General features: G+C 55.3%; 1 protein-coding gene across 1 annotated transcript in view; it reads left to right on the forward strand.

The window, feature by feature from the left end:
* Window positions 1-22,530, forward strand: part of ARHGEF10L (Rho guanine nucleotide exchange factor 10 like) — a 134,280-nt gene that overhangs the window by 110,233 nt on the left and 1,517 nt on the right. Inside the window, 2 exon segments of the mRNA XM_032495298.1 lie at window positions 14,357-14,531; window positions 21,643-21,765. Of these exon segments, the coding sequence (XP_032351189.1) occupies window positions 14,357-14,531; window positions 21,643-21,765 (298 nt within the window).

The following is a 22,530-nucleotide window of genomic DNA, read 5'->3' on the forward strand; positions in this document are numbered from 1 at the left end:
CATCCTATGAGCTTGAGATGGATGGACAAAGGAAATAACGAAGTCCAGGCAGGACCCTGCCTAGCCCTTACCCGATTTCGCCCCTCGCCAGCTTGCAGTGCAGTCCTGCCCGGGCCCGACCATCCCTTGGGCTGAGTGGCCACGAGACTCCAGCGCGAGGCTGCAGTGATTTAAGATTAGTTCTCGACCAGCTGCTCTTAAGAAGGGAATCAATATGGCCTCTCCCCTGCTTTGCGCACACGGAGGGCGTCCGGAGGGCGCTCGGCGGGGGGAGCCAGGATGGAGGAAGGAGTGACAGAGGAGGCTCAGCAGTGGGACCGGAGGGAGCCTGCGCCCTGTCTGCAGCCCAGCGGGGAAATTGAAAAGTTTGTGCGTGGGTGGTGCGGGCAGCTTGCCTTCAGTACACACAATCCTTCGCACAGTAACGAGGCTATCGCCATGCATATTTAATCAAGTCTCTCTCCGTTGCTGCTCGGAAAAGAGGAAGCCAACCCACCTCCACACAGGGCTCTGGAAACGACTCTGGCTGGCTGCTGCTAATGACCAGCGACCCGGCAGGCTGCACACTTCGCTGGGCGCCCACCGCACAGCCAGTGGGCTGGGCTGCTGTCCGGCTGCTGTGGTCCTGAAGGGGCACCGAGCGCTCAGTCCCTGCAGCAGCGTGCCTCAGCTCAGAGGAGGTGCATCGCTTACTAGCAGCGATGTGGCGGGCTCTCCCCCAGGGCTGAGAAACCCCCCATGGGGACTGGAGCTCTCAGAGCTGCCCCGTGCTCACACCAGGGGGCCTGGGGGGATCCTGTCAGCTGAGGGTGTGGTTGTGTGGCTCTGGCCCAAATGTGAAGACATTCCTGGATGGGGTTCATCCAGCGATTGTGTTAACTCTAAGGAGCTTTCCCTGGTTGTTCCCACCCCCAGGAAGTAATGATAACCAACATATATTGAGTGCTTAGTGTGGACCAGGCATCGGGTTAAGTGCTTTACAGGTATTGGCTCATTTAATCCTCAAACCACCCTGTGAGATGAGTACTATTATTATTCCCACTTTACAGATGAGGCCATAGGGTCCCAGAGAGGTTAAGTGACTTGCCCAAAATCACACTGCCAGGAGGCAGAGCTGGGATCTGAGCTCAGGCATCCGACTCCTGAGTCTACTCTGAACCCCCGTGTCGGCTGTCTGGGTAGCCAGAGCCTCAGTCTCTGCTGACTGCACTGTCTCCCTGCAGTTCCAGTCCTGTCGTATGCGACTCTTAGGCAGTCTTACTGTTTAAGTGCCTCCTTTTCCCACCAACACGTCTTCCAGGCCAAGGATTACACCCTGTTCATCTTCACTTCCCTGTGTCTCTCTGGCTCACGTAGCTCACGTAGCAGGTGCTCTGAGTAAACAGTCACAGTGAACGGATGGTGTCCTGATTTGCAGGCCTTTTGCACAGGGGGCTGGAGGAGTGGACGTGAGTGAGATCTGGTCTCAGCAGTTCAGGAGCTCAGAGTCCAGTATGGGGAGCAGGCCCAGGACAGTCAGTAGGAAGGGCCCCAGTGGGAAGAGACCTGTGGGGACAGGCCCAGTCCCGATGGGAACCCAGGGGAGGCACGAGGCGTGCCAGACCTGGTGGGAGAGGGGAAGGGAGCAGGGGAGGTTCTTGCTTGGGACCCCTGAGCGGGGCGGGGAGATGTCGAGGGGGCAGAGGAGGCGGGGAGGATGCTCTGGGCCCAGGTCGAGTCACCCCTGTGCTGTGTGGAGTGGGCGTGGGCAGCTCCCCAGGAGGGGCCTCCGAGCTGCGTCTCCATTAGGTCCGCTTGGCCTCTGCCAGCCGCCCCTGACCTTGCTGAACCCGTCCCCACGGAGCCGGCGCCACAGCCTGTCTCTGGGCTTGATGCTCGCCCACCGACTGCTTGTTCAGCTCCTTGATCCCAGTGGAGGCAGTGGCAAGGCCTGTTAAATAATAATGTAGCTCACCAGGGCCTGTGTCAACACCGCATCCTCCGTGTTTATTATCTACATCGCCACCTTCAAAGTCTAATCCAGTCGTCTGGAGTTCATTTTAACTGATCGCTGGAGGGGAAGCTGGCTGTGGGATGACTGTTGCATCTTGATTAAAAAAAAAAAATAAAAAAGCAGGAGGCCTGTGGGGTGCACTCTGCCAAGTTGGTGCAGTTGGGGGACTGGGGCAAGGCTGCTCCCCGACACAGCATGGGCTGGGGTCCCTGTTGTTACCCTGGCTGGCAGGGGGGGCTGTAGGGACAGGGAGGGGTGCTGGACAGGGCTGGGCTGTGAGTGTGCTTTATGCGGTTGGATCCTGGCGCTGCTGCAGAGATCCTCTGGGCCCACTGTGCAGAAGGGGAAGTCGACTGGAAGGCAGGCCTCTGACTTGTAGTCTGTGACCTCTGCTCCCCAGCCGCGCTGGCCTCTCTGTTGGCCTCTGAACGTGACAGGCTCCTTCTCACCACCAGGCCTTTGCCTCTGCTGTCCCCCGGCCTGGAACAGGAGCACCACTCCCACAGAGCATCCCTCTGGCGGCTCCTCATCACTCAGGTCTTGGCTCGGCTGCCCCCTCCCCAGTGGGGCCTGCCCTCACGGCTCCATCAGAGCCACCTCTGCCCCCAGTCAGGGTCCTGACGCGTCAGTGGCTTTGTTATCATCAGACTGTTGATGTCTGAAACGACCTCCTAGGTTGTCACTGTGCCTCTGCACCCACCCGGCTACAAACAGAAGAAAATGGGGTGGGGTCTGTCTTGTTCGCCAGCACACCCCACCCCGTGCTGGTGGGAGCTTGCAAGGAAGCCTCCTTCTGTAAGGCGGGTCAGGAGGGGACCTGGCTGCCACCTTACACAATCTTTCTGGGCTCAAGATTGAAAATCTGGTCAGGAGGAGGCTCAGGGCACTGGGGCCAGTTGGAGAAGTGTCCTGGGAGGAATTGTGCCTTCAAGGCAGGAGGCCAGGAAGGCCACACCAGATAAGGTGGGAAGGAATCTGGGGAAAGGGCTGGTCAGAGGGTCTTGTGGCTGAGAGGGGTGGGTCCTGCTCGACAGTGGCCACCACCGCAGGGCAGAGTGATTGGGCAGGTGGGACTGATGCGGGTAGGACAGCAAGAGTCCACAAGAGTCCAGGTCCCACCTCTGACCCGCCCCTGTGCCAGCCTTGATGTGTTTCCAAGGCAACCTTCTCTGCTCCCAGAACCTCCTTGTTGCAGTTACAGAAGCACGGGTCTGGGGCTCCTCCAAGCCCTGCCTGGAAGGTGCTGGAACACAGGGCAAGTCGTGTCCGGGTTCGGACCCTGGGCCTGGCCCCCACCCCTCAGGGCTATTCCAGCTCCGCATCCTGGAGAAGCCCGCCTGGGCCTCCCCCTGCTCTTTCCCTTGCACTGGGCCACGCCCTGTGACCTGCTGCTGTGGCACCGGCCTCGGGCCGTTCGCCTCCATCGCACTTGGCACAGCTGTGTGTCGATGATCAGATTGACCCGTTGAGGGCTGTGCGGGGCAGGACTGTGCCTGGTAGAGTCCCCTTGCTGACACATTCCTGGTGCTGAGAGCAGGCTGACGCGTGGTGAGTGCTCAGTGAAGGCTTGTGCAAACAGGGCATTTCCATTAGGGAAGAGGGCTATGTCTGTGGTGGGTCTAAGTGTGCAAGGGACATGTGGCAGGGGCATGCAGAGCAGTTGATTGGGGGCTTGATTTTAGCCAGCTCCGGAGCTGGGCACTGAGCTCATGAAGGTGCTTCCCCAGATGCGTGCTGTCAGGAATCCCTCCTGTAGGGGTTCCAGTGCCGCCTGCCCCGGCTGCTTCCTGGTACCTGGGCACTGGCGTCTGATACCGGCATTCATGCTTTTTGTCACTGAGCATGCCAGGAAAGAAACTTCTCTGGCTTCCTGGACACCAACAGCCCCCAGATTTCCCCTTGCCCATCCCCACAGACACCCGCCTTCCCCACCCTTAATTTTCACATTTAGTGCCCAAACTTAGTTTGCATGTATTAGCTGTTGTAAATCTATCATAACAGTGTGACGCGGCATGAATAATGCATCACTGGGCTGTATTAGTTTTCTGTCTCCTGTCTTATTTATGACACGAAACGGGTGGGAATTTGCAAAAGTGAAATCTAGGCGCAGGGCTTCCTGGGTAATGGTATGCAAATTGGCGTGAGGGCAGAAAGATTCACGAAGTCCTGGGGTGTCCAGGAAGCCTCCACGGCCCGGAGTCCTCGTGTTCAGGCCACCCAAGCTTGCGGGTCCAGGGTCATTTTACTCTATGGAGTCATCTCAGTTCAGCAGTTTTGTCTGATTTTGTTTTTCAATGTATGTGGCATTGTTATTGTTGTCATTTTGTTTTTTTTTCTTTTTTAAATTAAAAGTTGGCAGGTGAAACTTGAGAAATCAGTTTCTTTAAAGATTATGGAGACTTCCTAGGAGGCTCCAACGGTAACAAATTCCAAAGGAGGGTGAGTGTTTTCTAGCAGCAGAAAGAATGGAGGTTAGATGTTCAGAAGGACTTCCTTTCAGGAAGCTTCTGAAGAATGCAATGTGGGGGCACCGAGAGGTCAGGAGTGGCTCAGGGCCACGGGTACCTCCCTGCTCTGGGGTCTGGGGGTTGTGAGAATGTATCCCAGGGGACATCTTGTGGGACTCAGGATGAGTAAGGAGCTGGACTCCAGGCCCACTCTCTGCTCACTCAGAAGAGCTCAGGCTTTTCCTGTCTCCAGCGTTTGGTCTTTTCCCCATCCTGGAAGATTGAGGTTGATGAAAGGGTTTCATGGTTTTAAAAAAAAAGTTTGAAACTGTTGGCTTAGGGAGCAGGTTCTGTGAAGCCATGGCGGAGGAGAGGGAGACCGATGGGAGGGGACCATAGAGAGAGAGTAGACCCGGGGCTGACAGTGGCAGCTGGCACCTCTTGAACCCCTGGCCCCCAGCCTCTCCAGCTACCAGAGTCTGTCCTCCCCACATGTAGCTCGTCCATGTCCCCTCCCTGCCCCCCATGGCTACTCTCCCTTCTGAGCCCTGCTGCAGGGTTGAGGGAGGACAGGCACCATAGGAATAGCTGTTCAATCCCCGGGAATTTGGCAGAGACACAGAGAGCCACGGACGGACCCACGGAGTGCCAGGCCCTGGGCTGGGCCTTAACACAGTGGAGGCCGGGATCCTGCTGGGGGAGGATTAGGCCAGAGCCTGGCGCCTGAGGTGCATGCAGGTGGTTATGTGATGGCCATCGTGAGCCAGGTGGCCGGGCTTGGGGAGGGTCTGCCCGTTGGGAACCTTCTGAGGGCATTTCTGGTGGCCCCTGCTGCCTGGTCTGAGCGGGCTCTGATGGTGGTCAGACGAGCCCCGGCTTTGTCTTGATCACAGCAGAGCCTGACCTCTGACGTGGCTGCCACAGCTCCCGAGTGGTCTTGAGTGTGGTCCTACGCCTGGTCTGACATGTGGCCCATGTGCCTCTCACTTGCGTCCTGAGCGGGAGGGCAGCGCAGCCACCTTGGAACCTGCTCACCGCCGCCGCTGAGCCCAAGGGGAATCTGGAGTCTCGGCTGTCATGGGGTGGGAGGGCCCCTCTGGTTAAGCCGGTCCCTTGGGTGCTGAGCAGATGCCCTGGGAAGGGGTGGGTGCTGCGGAGAGCTGGGGGAGGGGCCTGGACTCAGCTCCCTCAGGCAGGGCTGCAGGTTCAATGCAGTCTGCCCCTCGGAGCTGGGAAGCAAAGCAGAGCCACTCCGCTGGGTGCCTGGAAACCTTTTCTGAGGTCTGGCTGCTGAAGGATCTTTCTAGAACAAAGCTCCCCTCACACCTGACCCAGCATCAGAACCACCCAGGCTGCCTCTCCTCTGTGCTTCCAGCCCCCTGGCTCAGGGGCAGGCACTGGCTGCGGCTCCAGTTTGTGTGCTGGGCCCTGGGCTCCAACGGTGGCCCCCACCCTCATGGACCTGCCCCTGTTGTGGGTGTGGTGAGGGGGTCATGGGGTTGACAGAGACCCCCCATCCCCACGTCCCCAGTGAGTTAACGCTTACTGGGACTCACCTAGAGGCTGGTGCATGTAACTGTGCCACACCTCATCACTCCCCTTTTAAAGTTGAGGAAACTGAGGCAAGAACTGGTGGAGCTGGGCCCTGGGCCCTGATAGTCTGGTCCTGAGCCCATGGCCTCGACACCTCTCGCAAGCAGGAAACAGGTGACCAGATAACCTCTGGCCACAGTGATGTCACGTAGGAGGTGAGCCAGGCACCCGAGTGCGACCCCGCTACTTCCAGGATAGGTCACTCCCTTCGAGTCTCCTTTTCCTCATCTGACCAGAGGCTCTGAGGTCCCGCCTCCTGGTGAGGGTTGCAGGGAGTCCGTGGGTTGAGCTGAGCTGCGGTGAGCGCGGCCCAGGTGCGCGCAGGTGCCAGGGACTACACGTGCCGGGCTTTACCGCTTGGTCTTCACTGGGATCCCTGCGGAGCCTGGGCAGCGGCAGACATCAGGCAGGCCCTGGCTCAGCCTGGCACCTGCTGGTACGGGCAGGGCCGGAGCAGACTCACAGCCAAGGTGCTTTGTGGCCTCAGGTGGCCGGTGGCTCCCTCCTCAGGTGTCCATGCTGTGTGCGCTGGCTTGCATAACTGAAAAAAACAAAGGGAAGTTAAATAGGACTAATGAGGAGAGTCTCAGTAGCCCACGCTTTGCGCTGCTTTTTATATTCACTTCTTCCCGAGCAGCCAGATGCACAGGTGGATTTCAGTTTAGTTTTGTTTTTAAAGGCAAAATGTCAGCGTGGTCGCTGCAGGAGCGCCCTCCCCGCAGAGCCGCTTTCTGTGGCCCTTGCTCTGGGTGTGGTTGGGGCGGCAGCGGGGTCTTTGCCTACCTCCTTATGTGCCTAGTGATAAGTAGGCTGTAGTGTGGGAACTTTTAACTTTGGGGGGCCAAGAGTGGTTTGCAGACTCTTTTGAGGTGATGGCAAAACCTGTTAACCATCTTTCTAGAAAAATGCACCAAACACCAAATTTTGCACAGTCAATTCCAAAATGGGTTGTTGAAGACAAGTTTGGGATTGGCTGTCAGTCTGGGAGCTGACAGAGATGTCCATCCCTCTGTCTCTTCTGGGTTCCCGAGGTGTCCCTGAACCAGGAAAGCCCAATACCCAATGAAGTCTCTTGTTAGACAGGAATGGCCTCGCCCCCACTTTACAGATGAGTAAACTGAGACCCAGAGATGCTCACTGACTTGCTGGTAAGAGGTGGAGCCTCCCTTGGCCTTGATCAGGTCAGATTCTGAAGGCAGAGTGATGAGCATTGGACGGAGCCCACATAGAGGTGCCTGTCCATGGCTGGGAGGTCAGGTGTAGGCTTTGGAGTCCTGGTAGGGTGACCACCTGTCCTGGTTTGCTCAGACAAGGAGTTGGACTTCCAGTGCTACAACTGGGGCCTCTCTGGGCAAACCGGGGTGAATGGGTCACCCTAGGTTTGAATGTGGGCTTTCCCCCCATTTTCCAGGCACCCTGACTCTGTGAACTGCACCCAGCCTCTCAGTTTGTTTCCTCAGCTGTGAAATGTTGCTAAGAATAAGCTAGATCAGGGAAGAGAGTTGTGTGCTAATTGCCTTTGAAAGACCGCCTCTGCCTGCCCACGGCAACTGCTTGGGGTGTGACCTCTGGGTCTCCATCCTCAGCCGGTCCCCTGGCTGGCTCCTGGGCTCTCACTGCCCCTTCTGGGCTCTTTCCCTCTTCTTTCATGAAGGCCTCTGGGACGATGAAATATTGCGCCCTGCGTGGGCAAGGCCTGGTACACAGTAGGCGCCCCGCAGGCAGTCAGTCTCTCTGCCAGCCTCCTGCCCTTTCCTCAGCAGCTCCCAGCCCCGAAAGCTGCAGCATCCCTTCCTGGTTCCTTGGTGTCATCTCGGCTCAAATGACTTTGAGTGCTGAGCCGCTCACCCTGGGAATTTATGGAAACCAGGCACAGAAGCGTCACCTGGAGGCACATAAATATTGTAGGGCTGGAGGTTGGGCTGTGTCAGCGCTATTTGGGGCAGCATCACTCACCTGAAGCCCTCCAAGCAGACGTCTGCAGCGGGGCAGCTGTGAGGCTGTGGGAGAGGGCGAAGCGGACACGGCTCCTGGGCGCCTGCGGGGCGCCTGGTTTTCTCCCCACTCCCCTGACCAGCTCCTGACCGCAGCCAGCGTGCCCGGCGCCCTCACGGGGTGCTGCCCACTGAACCTCCCAGAGCCTGTAATGTGCGTTCTCCATCTATCCATCCACATCGACAGATGGGAGAGGAGACCCAGTCACCCCACCAGATACGAGCTGCGAGGCAGGCCCAGGCCCTCCCTCCAGCTGCTAGCTTTTTAAATTTAATTTTATTTTTTTAGTAACTTTATCTCTCCCTCTCAACTTTTAAAAAATAGTTTTAATTAATTAATTTATTAGGGGAGGTAATTAGGTTATTTATTTATTTATTTTAATGGAGATTCTGGGTTTGAACCCAAGACCTTGTGAATGCTAAGCATGTGCTCTACCACTGAGCTGTACCTTCCCTTCCTCCCCCCAATTTTTCAATTTAAAATATTTCAAGCTACAGGTTAGTTGAAAGAATAGTACAGTGAACACACATATTCTTTACCTAATAAACCAACTGTTAACATTTTACTGTAACTCCCCCCCCCACCCCCCGCCAAATTAGACATACACACCTTTTGGGGCTAAATCATCTAAAAGCCAGTTGCAGACATCATTACGCTTCACACCTAAATACTTCAGCCTGGCTGTCTTCCGTGACTTCAGTGGCATTGTCACACCCAGGAATCAGTATACTGTCCACGTGCACGTTTTCCCGGTTGTCCCCAAAGTATCTTTCATAGCTGCTCCCCCTCGCCACCTCCGGCGTTCATCTGGGATCACATGTTGCGTTTAGTTCTTACATTTCTTTTGTCTCCTTTTAACCTAGAATAACTCCTCCCCCTCTTTTTTTTTTTTTTTTTTTTTTTTGTCTCCATGATACTGACTTTTTTGAGAAGTTCATGGCAGTGTCTTGTCAAAGGTCCCACGATCTGGAATTTCCCCATTGTATCCTCCTGATGGGGTTCGAGTGTTTGGCCAGATTCTGTGTAGGGAAGCCGTGCTTTCCTGTCGCATCACTGGGGAGGCAGGACATGCAGGCTGGCCCCATCCTGGGTCACTTGGTCAAGGTGGGGTCTGCCAGGCCCCCCATGGTAAAAGTACCAGTTTCCCTTTGTAATTACTGCGGGTGTTTCTGGGAGAAATGGGTGAATATCCTGTCCCTCAGCAAATTTTCACTACAAACTTTATTTAAAGAGGAGTTTGCTTCCTCCCACTGAATCCCCCTGCTTTACTGCTGCTCCAAATTCATAGATTATTTTTAAAATCCAGTGTGCTGTAGTCTAGGACCACCATTATTATTTTTGATGCTCAAATTGCCTCAGATTTGGCCAACAGGAGCCCCTTTGTGCTGGCTCCTGGATCCTTTGGACACTTCCCCATCTTTCTTTGAGCACTTCCTTGCTTTGCTGCCTCGGGACAGGTTCTAGGCTCATCTGGGACTTCCCCTGCCCTAATCAGCCATTTCTCCAGGGTGCCCCAGCTGGCTCATTTCGTGGGGAATGGTGTTTAGAAATCAAGATGTGGTGTGCTCATTACTGCTCGGGTGTCACTGCTTTCAGACACTTCCAGTGGACAGAACCAGGAAAAAAAAAATCTCAGGTTCATACTGATACCTCTAATTCAAATCCAAGGTCATAGAACTCTACCCTAACCTTCTCTCACTCTGCCCTTGACGGTTCCTAATAACAGCAGTATACTTCCGTCACACACTGTTGTAGAATCACAGTGCTGGTGCTGCCACCGCCACCACCAACACCACCACCATCAAGTGTACGAAGTAAAGTTCAGGATTTCTTTGTGGATCCTTTTGTCCTTAAACAAGGACCAAGGGTGTGTAGTCAAGAGTGATGAGTTCCCGACCTACTTGAATGGGTTCTTTTCTATGTGGGTGTGACCATGTTCCAATAAAACTTGATTTACACTGAACAGGCAGGCTGATGTAGCCGGAGGGCCATTGTTTGCAGACCTCTTTTCCAGAATATTATCCTAACAGAGCAGTTCACGGTGCAGGGTAAGCAGCGAGTGAGTAGCTGTGCCTGGACCGTGTAGGGGCCGAGTAGGCAGGAAGCACAGGGTCTTCTGGAGCCCAGAGGAGGGGCGTGACTGGGCAGGTTGTGCAGATGGGCAGGGGGCCTTCTTCAGGGACAAGGGGATAGAGGCCTCTTAGATGATACAGTGGTCCCTCACTCCTGGGCCCCCAAGACCTGGCCAGGGATTAGAGAAGGGGTCCAGGGGGGAGAAATGGGGAGCCATGGCCTGGAATTGGGGTTCCAGTTGGGCACTGGCCCTGGTTGGGAGGAAGGGAAAGTTTGATGAGCAGACTGCCTTCCTGTGCAGTGAATTCTGAGTTTCTCTCTGGGCAAGTGAACACCCCATGTTTGGAAAACAAAATGAGATGCACGCTTGTCCGCAGTGAGCCCAGTGGCAGCCAGGGCTGGGCCTCCCTGCCGCCTGCTCCCACCCAGGGGTGCCGTGCCCAGCTCCCTCAGCCCCCTCGGGGACCCACAATGCCAGCATGCCACCTGCTCCTGCCAGGCATGCCTGGAGGGCCCAGCCAGGGTGCCTAGGACCTGGCTTCCACCAGTAGGCTCCTGGCGTGGGGAGGGGTCCTGGGGAGCCTGGAGATGATGAGGAGTGAGAGGCGGGGCCTGGAGCTGCCCTTGCTCATACTGGTCCCTGCCCTCTCCCCACCCGCCTCACCACTGGGCCTGGCGGGTTTGCACAGGCCTTGGGCAAAGCCCCTTGGGCCTGGAGACAGCCTTGTTATGCCTCTGGAGAAATGAGCCTGGATTTCCGCTGCTGACTTCTCTTTTAATTAGATTTTGACAGCAGCACACAGGGCTGACTGGCTGCAAATTCAGGTGCAGCTTTCCATGGGCCCGGCCTCTCGGTTTCAGCGTGGTTTGGCTTTTTTGGTCAGGAAATGCTCCTGACCTTCCCTCTGAAGCCAGGCAGGAGTCTTGCCTGCCTTGCTGCATGCATGTGAGCATGCACACGCCTTCCTGCTGGTGTGTGTGGCATGTGTATGTGTTTGTGCATTTGTGTGCAAGTATGTGCACGCTGTTTTTTTTTTGAAAAGTCTGCAGGCAGAGCATGTTGGTGCCCCTTCCATCCCACTACCCCAGCCGTTCATCAGTCTGCTTGTTGACGGTGGGCCCTGCAGGATTCGGATCCCACCTTAGTGTCTCATCTGTGATTGAGGCTGGTGGGTCCTCAGCTGGGCTTTCCCATCCGTGCTCCTCAGGGGTGTCCTGTTTGAAACACGTGCTCTGCCTGGCTCTGGGCCTTCAGGGATGCTGTCTCCTGTGTAGGCTGGTTCAGGAAACTGACTGCCTGCCTCCCCTCGCCCCTTAAGTGTGTCCTCGAATGAGAACTCCTCTCGAGAAAAGAGAACTGCAATCCAGTGCTTGCAAATGCTAAGCTGGGTCTGTGGAAGACCGGATAAGTGGAAATTCTGACCCTCGCCCTGCGCTACATGGATCAAGCCTGGCTTTGTGGAGGCTGTGAGGGGGCCGGGCCTCCCCCCAAATCCCAGGGGCTCCCTGGCTGAGTCTCCAGCTCCTCAGGCTTTCATGGGGGAAGGGGAGGGGTACTGAGGAAAGAGGAACCCACAGTGCCAGCAGGACACACCCACAGGAGGCCCTAGTTGGAGTCCCTAGTCTGAGGGAGGAAATAGCTCTCAGCCCTCTGAGTGTGCCCAGCCTGATACGAGACCCTCTTTGAGCTCCTCTTCTGGGATCCTTGGCTCTACTGTTCCCCTCAGCCCGTCAGGCCACCCCACCTGGGCCGCAGAGCTCAGCCCTCAGGGATGGGCTTAGAAAAAGCGATTTCCTCAGCCATCTCACCATCTGGCCCTCCTGGGCCCCGCATCCTGTTGGGAAATGAACACTGAGTTCATTGGCTTGGCTTCCCATAGAGACCCCCTGCCTCCAGCTGCTTTATTTCAGTGGGATACATCTGGTAATTTGAGCCAGGATGAAGTGGGAGGCCGAGGCCGAAGCCAGGGCTGGAGAGACTGCAGGAAAAGAAACCGGGTCCCTTTATTGCCACTGCTTACTTGCTAAGCCCATGCAAGGCCCAGAATTCTCCACTCAGCCCCCTCCTGCACTTGAATACAATATAAACTCTTCACCATGGACTTCAAGGCTCTCTGGTGTGATCTGGGCCCTGGCCACCTCTCCCACCTCTGTTGTGCCACCCCGTTCCCCATCACTGACCGCCTTTCTGTTTCTCAAACACAGCAAGTTCATTCCTGCCCCAGGACCTTTGCACTTGGTGTGCTCGTTGCCTGGAATGCTCCCCTACCCCGCTACCCCATATCCCAAGGTCCATTCCTTCACATTTTTAATGTCTCTGACAAATGCTACCTCTTAGAGAGGCTTTCCCTGGCCACCCAATCTTAATGGCTCCCAGTATTTTTTCTATGCAGTGGTCCTCGTTATTGGGACTCAAATTTATTTGTTTTAACTGTGTGGGCCACTTTGTTATCTTGTTCATCACTATATTCCCAGGACCTAGACCCATGCCAGGCACATAGTAGGGACTCAAGAACATCTGTTGAACGAATCAGGCCATATTAGGAGCTGGGTTTGTGCTAAGCTCTCCCTCACCCAGATCCTTGTAGTCTTCAGGACAGCCTCTACCTACAAAGAGGGAAACTGAGGCCCAGACCCGTGAAGTAACTGAGGAAATGAGATTTAACAGCAGGTCTGGATTCCGCATACGTGTTCTCTCGAACGTCTCCTGCAGTCTTGGGCTTGTACCCAAGGTCTGTTACTCTTTGTTCGAAAAAAGAAAACTGGAAAGGAGGACAGCCACCAGGCACCATGCGAGAATGATCCTCAGTGGAGGCCTGCCTCTCCTGCCCCTCCCCTTCCTCCAGTTTGGGATGTGGCCTTTTATTTTTGTTTCTTTTTGCATTTACAGTGATAACATGCACGTTTTTCTATGTTCATCACACAGTCTCTGTAAACATGATTTTGAACAGGTGTAGGGCAGCCCACAAGGTGGACACACCAGAGGTATCTGATTGTCCCCAGGTGGGGCATCTGTCTAGTTTGACGTGCTGGAGTTGCCTCTGTTTGAGTAACAACTCAAAGTTGTAGCTGGAATTCAAGCATCCATCCTTCCGCTCTTTGGCTCGATTTGTCTGTGTGCTGGGCCCTGTGCTGAGCATGGGGGATGCTGAAGGGCTGGAGGCTGTGTCTGTCCTCGGAGCTCATAGTCCAGTGTGGGAGGCAGCTGAGCAGGGCCAGAGCTGAGCAGGGCCAGAGTGGAGTAGACTTCGCCAGGCTGCAGTGTGGCAAACAGAAGGGAGTGGCTGGTGCACGGGCAGCTGGGGCAGGCTTCCTGGAAGCCAAGTCTTCAGCTGTGGAAAAGCTGCTCCCAGGAGGGCATTGGGTGATGCGTGTTGCAGGCAGGCCATCGCAGGGGCAAGGGTATGGCCGCATAGTGTGTCAGGAGCATCCTTCAGGCCCGGCTTCAGTTGGCCTGAGTGTAGGGAGCCTGCCTGGAAAGGCGGGAGTTGGGGCAGAGCCGGGGCCTGGAATGCTGAGATAAGGAACCTAGACTGTCTCATGAGGTAGATGGGAAACTTGTTGTTTATCTCCTCACTTTGTAAGAGTGTTTTTTTTTTTCAAGATCAAAATTATATATATACCCATAAAAAAAATCAAATAGCATGCAGTGGTTTATCCAGAAAGGCTGGTTCCTCTCCCCTTCTCCAGTCCTGCTTCCTGGAAGAAAATACTTTCACCTGTTCTGATTTTAAGCCACCGGGCACCTCCCTTGTGACTCTGATTATCTGCTCTGCTGTTTCTGGACTCATCAGTTTTTGGACACTGTGAGCTGCCTCCCTGCTGTGAAGATGCGGTCTCGCCCACCTCCCCTCTCCCACGCTACCCTTGTGCCTTTGAACATTTAGATAATATGCGAACGCTGCCGCTTCGTCTTCCATAGGCTTTCAGCTCTGTCTCTCCCTTGCATCACGGTGTCGTGCCAGAGCCTGGTCCTCTCAACTCCCGAGCGTGCCCTTGTCTGTCTTGGCTCTTCATTCAGCACTGTCATATAGGTAGCTTGAGCTGGGTTTAGAAGTTTTTACACCACGGGAATTGGCAGACACAACACACCGGGATTCCCCCAGCGGTTGTTAAATGTTCACGCACACGCACTGCCGGGCGTCTGAGGTGTCTGCCAGCCGTTCCTCGGGTTCAGGAAGCAGCCAGGGTAGCTTGGCCCCCATGGGCTCGGCCGGCCCGGCCCAGCACTGACAGCCCCCTCTCTGTGCCGCAGCAAAGCTTCGAGGCGCACCAGGACGAGGCCGTGAGCGTGATGCACATGGTGAAGGCGGGCAGCGGCGTCTGGATGGCCTTCTCCTCTGGCTCCTCCATCCGCCTCTTCCACACGGAGACGCTGGAGCACCTGCAGGAGATCAACATCGCCACCAGGACCACCTTCCTGCTGCCCGGTGAGGCTGCTGCGGGGGCACCATGCCCTGCTGTCCCGGGCTGTTGGGGAGGGAGGGAGCCGACACTCGTGGAGCATCTAGCACGGCCCGGCCGGCCCATCTCACAAACCCCATCTCGGGGCAGCCCTTGGTCAGCCTTGAACACTGGGCCTCTGCGAGGGGAAGCAGCGGGCTGGGGACTGGAACCCGGGCCTGTCCTTCCCAAGCCCTTCTGGCTGTCGCCGCGTGTGCTCTCTCTCCGCAGCACAGCCGGCTGGGGTTCGTGGGAAGTCGGGCTCCGAGCTCAGTGGACTCTCTCAAGCCTGGAGGCTGCTAAAAAGCCATGCTGGGCAGAAACCCAGGCCTGTCTACACCTGTCACTCCTCAGGTTGACCCAAAACCCCATTCTGCTGCAAATCATCTTCAGAATAAGGCAAAGGGAAAGAGAGAAGGCCAACCAAGGGCGTCTTTCCTTAGAAGTTTTTTAAACAAAGGCAGTGTCCCTCTTGGTTTGCCAGTCAGGCTTTGGGGACAAAGGGTGGTCAAAGGCCTTGGACGTCACTGCCGCGGGGCCATGTTTCCGCCTGCAGAGACGTCTGGAGGCGCAGTGGAGAGGATTAAGATCTGAGCTCACCTAGCACCCTGCCCCCACCTGGTATCTGCCTGAGGCTTGGGTGGAATTGGCTCCCGGCATCTCCCTTACCATCTGCTGCCTGAGATGCTGCCCACATCCCTGCAGGCTGGGCTGGGCTGTAGAGAGCCAGGGCAGACACGTTCTGGGAGCACGGCCGGCTTTAGAGCAGCCCTCAGGGCCAGCAGACATCGACTTGCCTCCCCGCTTGGCCCAGCTGCCACCAGACAGACTCACGCAGGGCTGGTCTGGGAGGATGCAGACTCTGTCCTGTCCAAGCCCAGCAGACAGGGCTGGGGGCAGCAGCTGGGGGAGCCAAAGGGCCCCAGGGCCAAGGAAACAGAGCAGGTGTGACTCACTGGGCCTGGAGCCGATTGTCACAGGACTCCACAGGTGGGCCGGGGCAGAGGCTGGAGGCAGCCATGTGCTGAGCCAGGGGTCTGATCTCCCTGTCTTGTGAGGCTGGGCCATGGCCAAGGGCAGGAACGTTAGCCAGCACTTCAGAGGCCATGGGGCCCTTACCCCAGAGACCTGGTCCCTAACTCTACGTGGGGCACCCAGAGATCTGGGCTCTGGCTTCTTCCCGACTGGTCACAACCAGCCAGTCCTTGAGTCTGGACTGGTGGCCACAGTGGGGGATGGTTATGAACAGAATCAGCAGTAGCAGCGATGGTGTCTAGTAGCTGCCACCCTGCCACGCGCTGTACAGCAAGCTGGGCCCCAAGGGCTTTACGTACAGGATCTCACTGTCCCCATTTTACAGATGCAGACACTGAGGTTTGTCCGGCAGAGTGGCTTGCCCGTGGTCACACAGTGGGCAAGACGCAGGGCAGGGAGTCACATCAGGTCAGACTCAGTTGGGAGTCCCACTGCATGTAATAGGGGAAAAGAGGATTTCAGAGGTGGCTGGAGTCCTGGCTCAGCCCCTCGGGGGTCTCTGGCAGGTGTCTTTGCCTCCTGGAGCCTCTGGTCTCTCTGTGGGACAGGAGGTGGTTCCTGGCTCGATGTAAATGCCACCAGGCACGGGAAGATGCCTTGGCTAGGCCTGGGGCGTGTGTGAGGGGCCTTCTTAACATGCTCCCTGCGGCGTGGGGAGGGGCGGGGGGGGGCCTGTGTTGTGGATCCTCCCTCCCTCCCTCTCTCCTTTATTTTTCACTTCAGTTTCATTGTCTCTCATAGTATTTAGCCATTATATGAGGTAAATCTATTTTAACTACAGTAAAAATTTCTCTGTATCACAGAAATATTTCCACATTTATGCTGATAGCTAAATTATTTCAAGTTATTGAAACACTGGAAAAAATGGAAAATCTTATGGGCCTTTTTCATCTTCTCAATCCGTCTGTGGGGATAGAGGTGAGTAGAGAAAGAATCAAGTTTATCAGGTGGTCGGAGGCAGGGTTTGCTGACAGAGCCAGCCAACGGCAGGTGGAGAACCAGCAGCTCCCACCGGCTCACTGTGGGTTTAAGACGCGTTCTCACGTCCACTGGCTGACTTGTTCTCTGCAGTTACCCTTTAAAGAGGAAAGGACATTCTTAATTATCACGAGGATTTTTTCAGAGCAGGTAAACTCAGGAGGTTCAGGGTCTGGCTTAAGGTCACTCTGCTAAGGAGGCCAGAGCCAGGACCCAAATCACAGCTCTCTCACAGACTTTCCAGGCAGCGTCCTCCTTCCCCCGCCTCTGTTCCCCCATCTCTACAATGAGGGCCCGAGATCTGAGTCGGAGCTGGTAGGGCAGACCAGAGCCTGGAGTCGAACAGGCCCTGCTGCCACCCTGGCTCTGCTGCCTTCCAGCTCTGTGACCCATCTTCCACCGCCACCTCTCAGGGCAGGTGTGGGCCTTACCTGAGGAAAGCCCCCCGTGGTCCCCGGCTTGAGTAAGTCTCAGTGCGTGATGGTGTTGTCCACCATCGTCATCTTCATGGCCACCCCTGCCCCTCAATGCACTGGCCCCCGTCAGCCACGTGTCTCCCATGGGGCTCCTTGCTAACCCCCCAACCCCAGGTCAGTGGCCCTCCCACCACATCAGCGCCATCGGAGCAGACAGAAGCTGACCTCTCTGGGGCTGGATCCTTGACATGTCGGAGCAGAGGCTGGGGTTCCTGGGTGAGAGCTTCCTGCAGGTCCCCAGGAGTTACAGCCTTGGGCCTCCTTCCCTCAGGCCTGACCTTTCCCAACATGCAACACTGGGGAATCCGGGGACCTGCAGGACCGGGACGCCCTGGACCCAAGAGCCAGACCCAGGTGGAGGGAGGCTTCAAGTCCACCCCCCCCCCCGGTGCCCTGGCGGAAGAGCAACAGAGCAGGATTCTTAAATTCTTTATTAGAGATCTTTTAAAAAGGATTTTAGGTGTTTTTTCTTCCTCCACACCAGCAAATGAAATAATTGTGTAATTAGTAATAAATTTGTTCCTCCTCTAAGTGTAGACTTTTTTTCTTAAGGGCGTGTTAAAAATTCATCACGCTTCCTTCCCCCGACCCCTTTCCTCCACTCGCGTCCCCGACTGGTATTAATGCATTTTGGAACCTAAACTCCCTTCTCCTCTTTAACTAGACAGGTCATTAATAAAATGTTCTCCGAGAGCCGGAGCTTTTTAAAGTTGTATATCTCCAGATAGATGGCTTGGGTGAGTTGAACACTGCTGCATTAAAGTCTCTGTGATAAAATATTTATACACCATTAGACTTTTTTTTTTTTCTTTCGGACTGTTTGTGAAGTGCCTCGCTCTTTTCCTCGAGGCAGAGTGGGAGGAGGAAGGACCCTGGAATGAGGTCTGCAGATGAAGCCATTTCTCAATTCCGGCATCTCTTTTCGGTTTCTCGCTGCCCACCTTTCCTCTGCCAGGGTTCTGCTGTCCGCTGGGGGCCGTGGGGAGGCAGGGGCATCAGGGAATGGTTCTCAGGCCCCACGGCGCCTTGGAAGAGGAGGTGAAGCACATGAGATGAAAAATTTGCTGCTTCGCCCTCTTGGCTTTATTGTTTTTGTGGGTTTATGGCTCTGGTGGAGCTGATCTTAAAGACGTTTGAGTCTCGGTCCTTTTAATAATCACAAACATTGTCCTAATAGCCTCCATTTATTGATTGTTTACTATGGGCTAAGAGCTGTGCTCAGCTGTGTGTGTATATTATACTCTGTGTGTGTATGTGTATTTATGTGTCTTGTGTGTGTATATACTATTTCTAATAATCATATTACTTGCTCAATCATAAAACCAAGCAGGGGATGTTTACAATACTCACTGATCAGTAGAGAAAGTGGCTTGTCAGTTCACGCAGCTGGTAACTGACATCATCACCCATGTCCTCACTCACTTCTCTGCTTTCATTCATTGATTCATTCTCTCATTCACTCATTTACTCACAGGTACTTTTTAAACAAATGTACTGAGGTATATTTGATTTACAATATTATATAAGTTTCAGGTGTACAACACAATGTTTCACAATTTTTAAAGGTTACGTTCCCTTTATAGTTACAATGAAATATTGGCTCTATTCCTTGTTCTGTACAATATATCCTTGTAGCTTATTTAGACATAATAGTTTGTGCCTCTTAATTCCCTCCACCTGTCGTGCCCCTCCCCCTTCCCACTCCCTGCTGGTGACCACTGTATCTCAGCTCACAGGTACTTTCTGACTGTCTCCCATGAGCCAGGGTATTCAGCCACGACCTGGGGAATCATCTTTGAGTACACAGATGAGCTGCTGCCCTCAGGAAGCTTACACTTGGGGAAGCAAACAGTGAAGGAAGGGAAAAGTTGAGGAATTGCAGATGGTGACCAGAGGCAAGGAGAGAGCATGGGGTGGGGGGGTGATGGGAGGGAGCTCAGAGCCAGAGCCTCCCGCACTTTCTGATTTCACGAGGGCTGGGAGCACCCACCGCTGGACTGGAGGCTTCCTAGGGAGCCTACGCTGTCTGAATTGATGCAGGTGTGGGGAGCCCCAGCTCTGTGATACCCAGATGCTGTTTGTGAAACAGCCTAACGTGTTGGTTTCTCACCATCTCCCTGCCACCACCACATCTCAGACGCCACTATCTCTGTCTCCTGGGTCTCCTTGCCCCATTCCCTCTACCCCCGCCTCCATTACATTTCAGCTAAAACGCTCCTCTAAAATCAAGGTGTGTCACTCCCCTGCTTAGATCTGCCAGTGGCTTCTCATCAGGCTGGGAATGAGCAGCACCCTCCCTGCCCCAGCCGCCCACTCTCTGACCCTCCTCCCCCCAGTCATCTCTTATCTCGCAGGGCCCTCTTCCCTGAGCTGCACTGGCTTCTGTCCTCCTCCTCAGACTTGCTAGCTCATTCTTCTCACAGGGCCCTTGCACATGCTGCCTCCAGGGCTTTCGCTTAGGTCTTGGCGTGGCTGCCTCCTCCTTGTCATCTGATGTCACCTCCTCACACCTGCCTCCCCATCCTCCCAGGAAGTAGAGCAAGGCACACAATCAGGAATCCTCCACCCACTCTCTGCCTCATCGCCCTGTTTGAATCCTCTGCCTCATATTTATATTCCTGGTGTATGTTTCCATTTCCTCTTTCCCTTCCCAGGGCTGCATTAATACAGTAGCTACCGTTAAAATGAAAGTGAAATTAAATGACACATTCAGTCCCACTAGCCACATTTCAGGTGGCTAATGGCTACCAAATTGGACAGCATGGTAGGGAGCATTTTCATGATTGTAGAAAGTTCTAGAGTTTCCTCAAAAGCAGAACTTTGTGTGTGTGGTTCCCGTTGTGCCTCCAGCACCGAGTGCAGCGTCCCGCACACAGCAGGTCCGGGGGACGTCCCAGGGTGCGAGTGAATGGGTGATGGTATAGCACAGTGCGTTAGAGGATGCTTTGTGAACCCCGAGACAGTAACCCTCTTTCTGGAGTGACTGTGGAGCCACACCATGCTGCTCTGAGACTGTTTGCTCCGAGAGGAAGCCCATATACCTACAGGTATGGAGCTCAAGTAACTTGCTCCAGACTAGAGAGGCAGTCAGAGTACTGAACTGTAATAAGTGGCGGACCTGGGCTCTACTCCTTCCTCTGTACTCATCAGCTGGGTGATCTCTTTGGACCTTAATTTCCCCATCTGGAAAATGGGCACAGCATCAGGGTCCTGCACAACTCTCAGCTGTTGCGCAGCTTCCGTTAGGCTGGAGCAGGTGTACGAGTGCCCTGGAAACTGCAAAGCAGTATTTCTCAAAGTGCGGTCCCTGGACCAGCAGCATGCGTGTCACTTGGGAACTTGCTAGAGATGTAGTTTGGGGCCTCCCTTCTGGGGTTGGCCCCTCAGTTGTGAGCAATCCTGGTGGCGCTGACGCATGCCTAGCTTGCGAACTGCTGTTCTAAGCATCATTTCACATGTCACGTGACATGAATTGGAATTTCCTTTGGGGGAGAATAAGCCTCTCAGGGGGCCGAAGAATTCAGACCAGAAGCGAGACAGCTCTTTGAAAGGGCAGGAGTGGGCTCCCAGCCCCTCCCTCAGCCCATTCCCATTGACTGGAATTGTTGGCAATAGAACAACAGTGACAGTGGCAGACAGCACCTACCTGTGTGTGACATGTGCCAGGCACTGGGCTACGTGGTTTATGATCAGTGGCTCATTTAATCCTCAGGGCAAAGCTGTGAAGTATCAACATTGCCGCCTTTTGCAAGTGAGGGAACCGTGGCACAGAAAGGTTTAGGTTCTGGCCCCAGGACTCATAGCCAGGAAGTGGCAGAGCCGGAGTTTGAACCCAGCGCCTGGCCCCAGAGCCCAGCTCTCGGCCATTGTGCTGTGCAGCCCACACCTGGCTTCCTCCCTGTAAAGGGCAGAGGTACCCGCCTTCCCCACTATCCCTGTTATCGCTGGAAGGAAGAGACAGCTCAGGGGACCTCTGAACAAGAACTAGTCTGGACTGACGTCAGAAGCATGACATCAGTTCCTGGCACTGAGTGGCTGTTTCACTGTTGGGCCTGGGGGCTGCAGGGTGCGCTGTGCCCTCACCGAGGCAAGGCCCATGTGGCCAAGATGTCAAGCCTGGGCTGGAATCCAAGGGTGGCGGCAGACTGCCAACTCACCCTGGAGCCCTCCCCATGCATCCCGTCTGCACCGACGTCTACTTCACCTTCCACCGCCACATTCCCAGGCCTCTCTGGCTTGACTCCCCGGCTGGCTGGTTGTGTTACTGGCGTGGAACAGCCCTTAGCCTCCACTTTGTGCCAGATTACCTGGCCACTGCATCGAGAGCTCACATGGGCCAGCACTGTGGCATTGCCTCATTACATCCTCAAGGCAGCCCTGCTTTACACAGGAGGAGACTGAGGCTGGGTCAGGGGAGTGCTCAGCTGGGGGACCCAGTGGCCAGATCCCAGCCAGGCCAGCCTCCCAAGCCCCACGTCTTAATCTCAACCCCGTCCAGCTTCTTGCTTGTCTTGGGAGAGGAGCCTTCTCCTCACCTTGAGGCGGCCCCTGGGACCCACTGCCGTCCCCCCAGAGGATGTGCCGCTCATGCTGGCTTCTCTCTCTGCAGGCCAGAAGCACCTGTGTGTCACCAGCCTCCTGATCTGCCAGGGTCTGCTCTGGGTGGGCACCGACCAGGGTGTCATTGTCCTGCTGCCTGTGCCTCGGCTGGAAGGCATCCCTAAGATCACAGGTGAGGCTTGAGGAGCCAGTCTTACAGGGCCGGAGAGTCAGCTGCAGATAAGCAGGGAAGGGTGGATCTTGTGCCCAGATATTTGCCCTCTCTTCTGATATGGGGGTGGGGGGGATCCATTCTCCAGTGTCCTCTGTCATCGCAGGTGGCACTGTGGCTCAGTGGAATAAACTCACCCCACCCCACAGTCTCCCACCTTCACTCTGAGTCTCGATTACCTAATCTGGCAATGGGCACAGTAGGTTTGAAGACTGACCCAGACACCTGACTAGTGGCAGAGGCTCTGCTGGGCCCCTTCTGCTCCCTCCCCACAGCAGCTCCAAAGTATCCAGGCTCCAGAGACAGAAATGACTGAGGGCCCTGGGGATGGGGTCTGTGTGCAGCTGTGTTTACGTGGATTGGAGGAAGGGCTGCCCTGACTGTGGCACTTGGGTCCAGGAGAACAAGGGTGGGGTCAGGGAAGACCTCAGAGCTCTGGGCCCCTCTCTGCCTCTGCCCTGAGAGTGAAGCAGCCTCTAGCTTCTGCCAGAGGGCAGGGGTGAGTGGAGAGGAGGGAGAAGCCCCGAGGGAGACCAGGCCCAGGTGGGTCTCAAGCTTCTCTGCCAGAGAAGACTCTCTTCCTAAATTGCAAGATTTCCCATTTTCATGACTTTATCACATAAGTCAGTTTGTTCACCCCAGGCTTAGTCCTGGGGTGGCAGGGATGCACTGGGCAGAGACCCTGCCCCCAAATGCTGACAATCGGGTGGCGGCAGCTTGTAGCCA

This window comes from Camelus ferus, chromosome 13 (assembly GCF_009834535.1).
Source record: "Camelus ferus isolate YT-003-E chromosome 13, BCGSAC_Cfer_1.0, whole genome shotgun sequence".
Taxonomy (NCBI): domain Eukaryota; kingdom Metazoa; phylum Chordata; class Mammalia; order Artiodactyla; family Camelidae; genus Camelus; species Camelus ferus.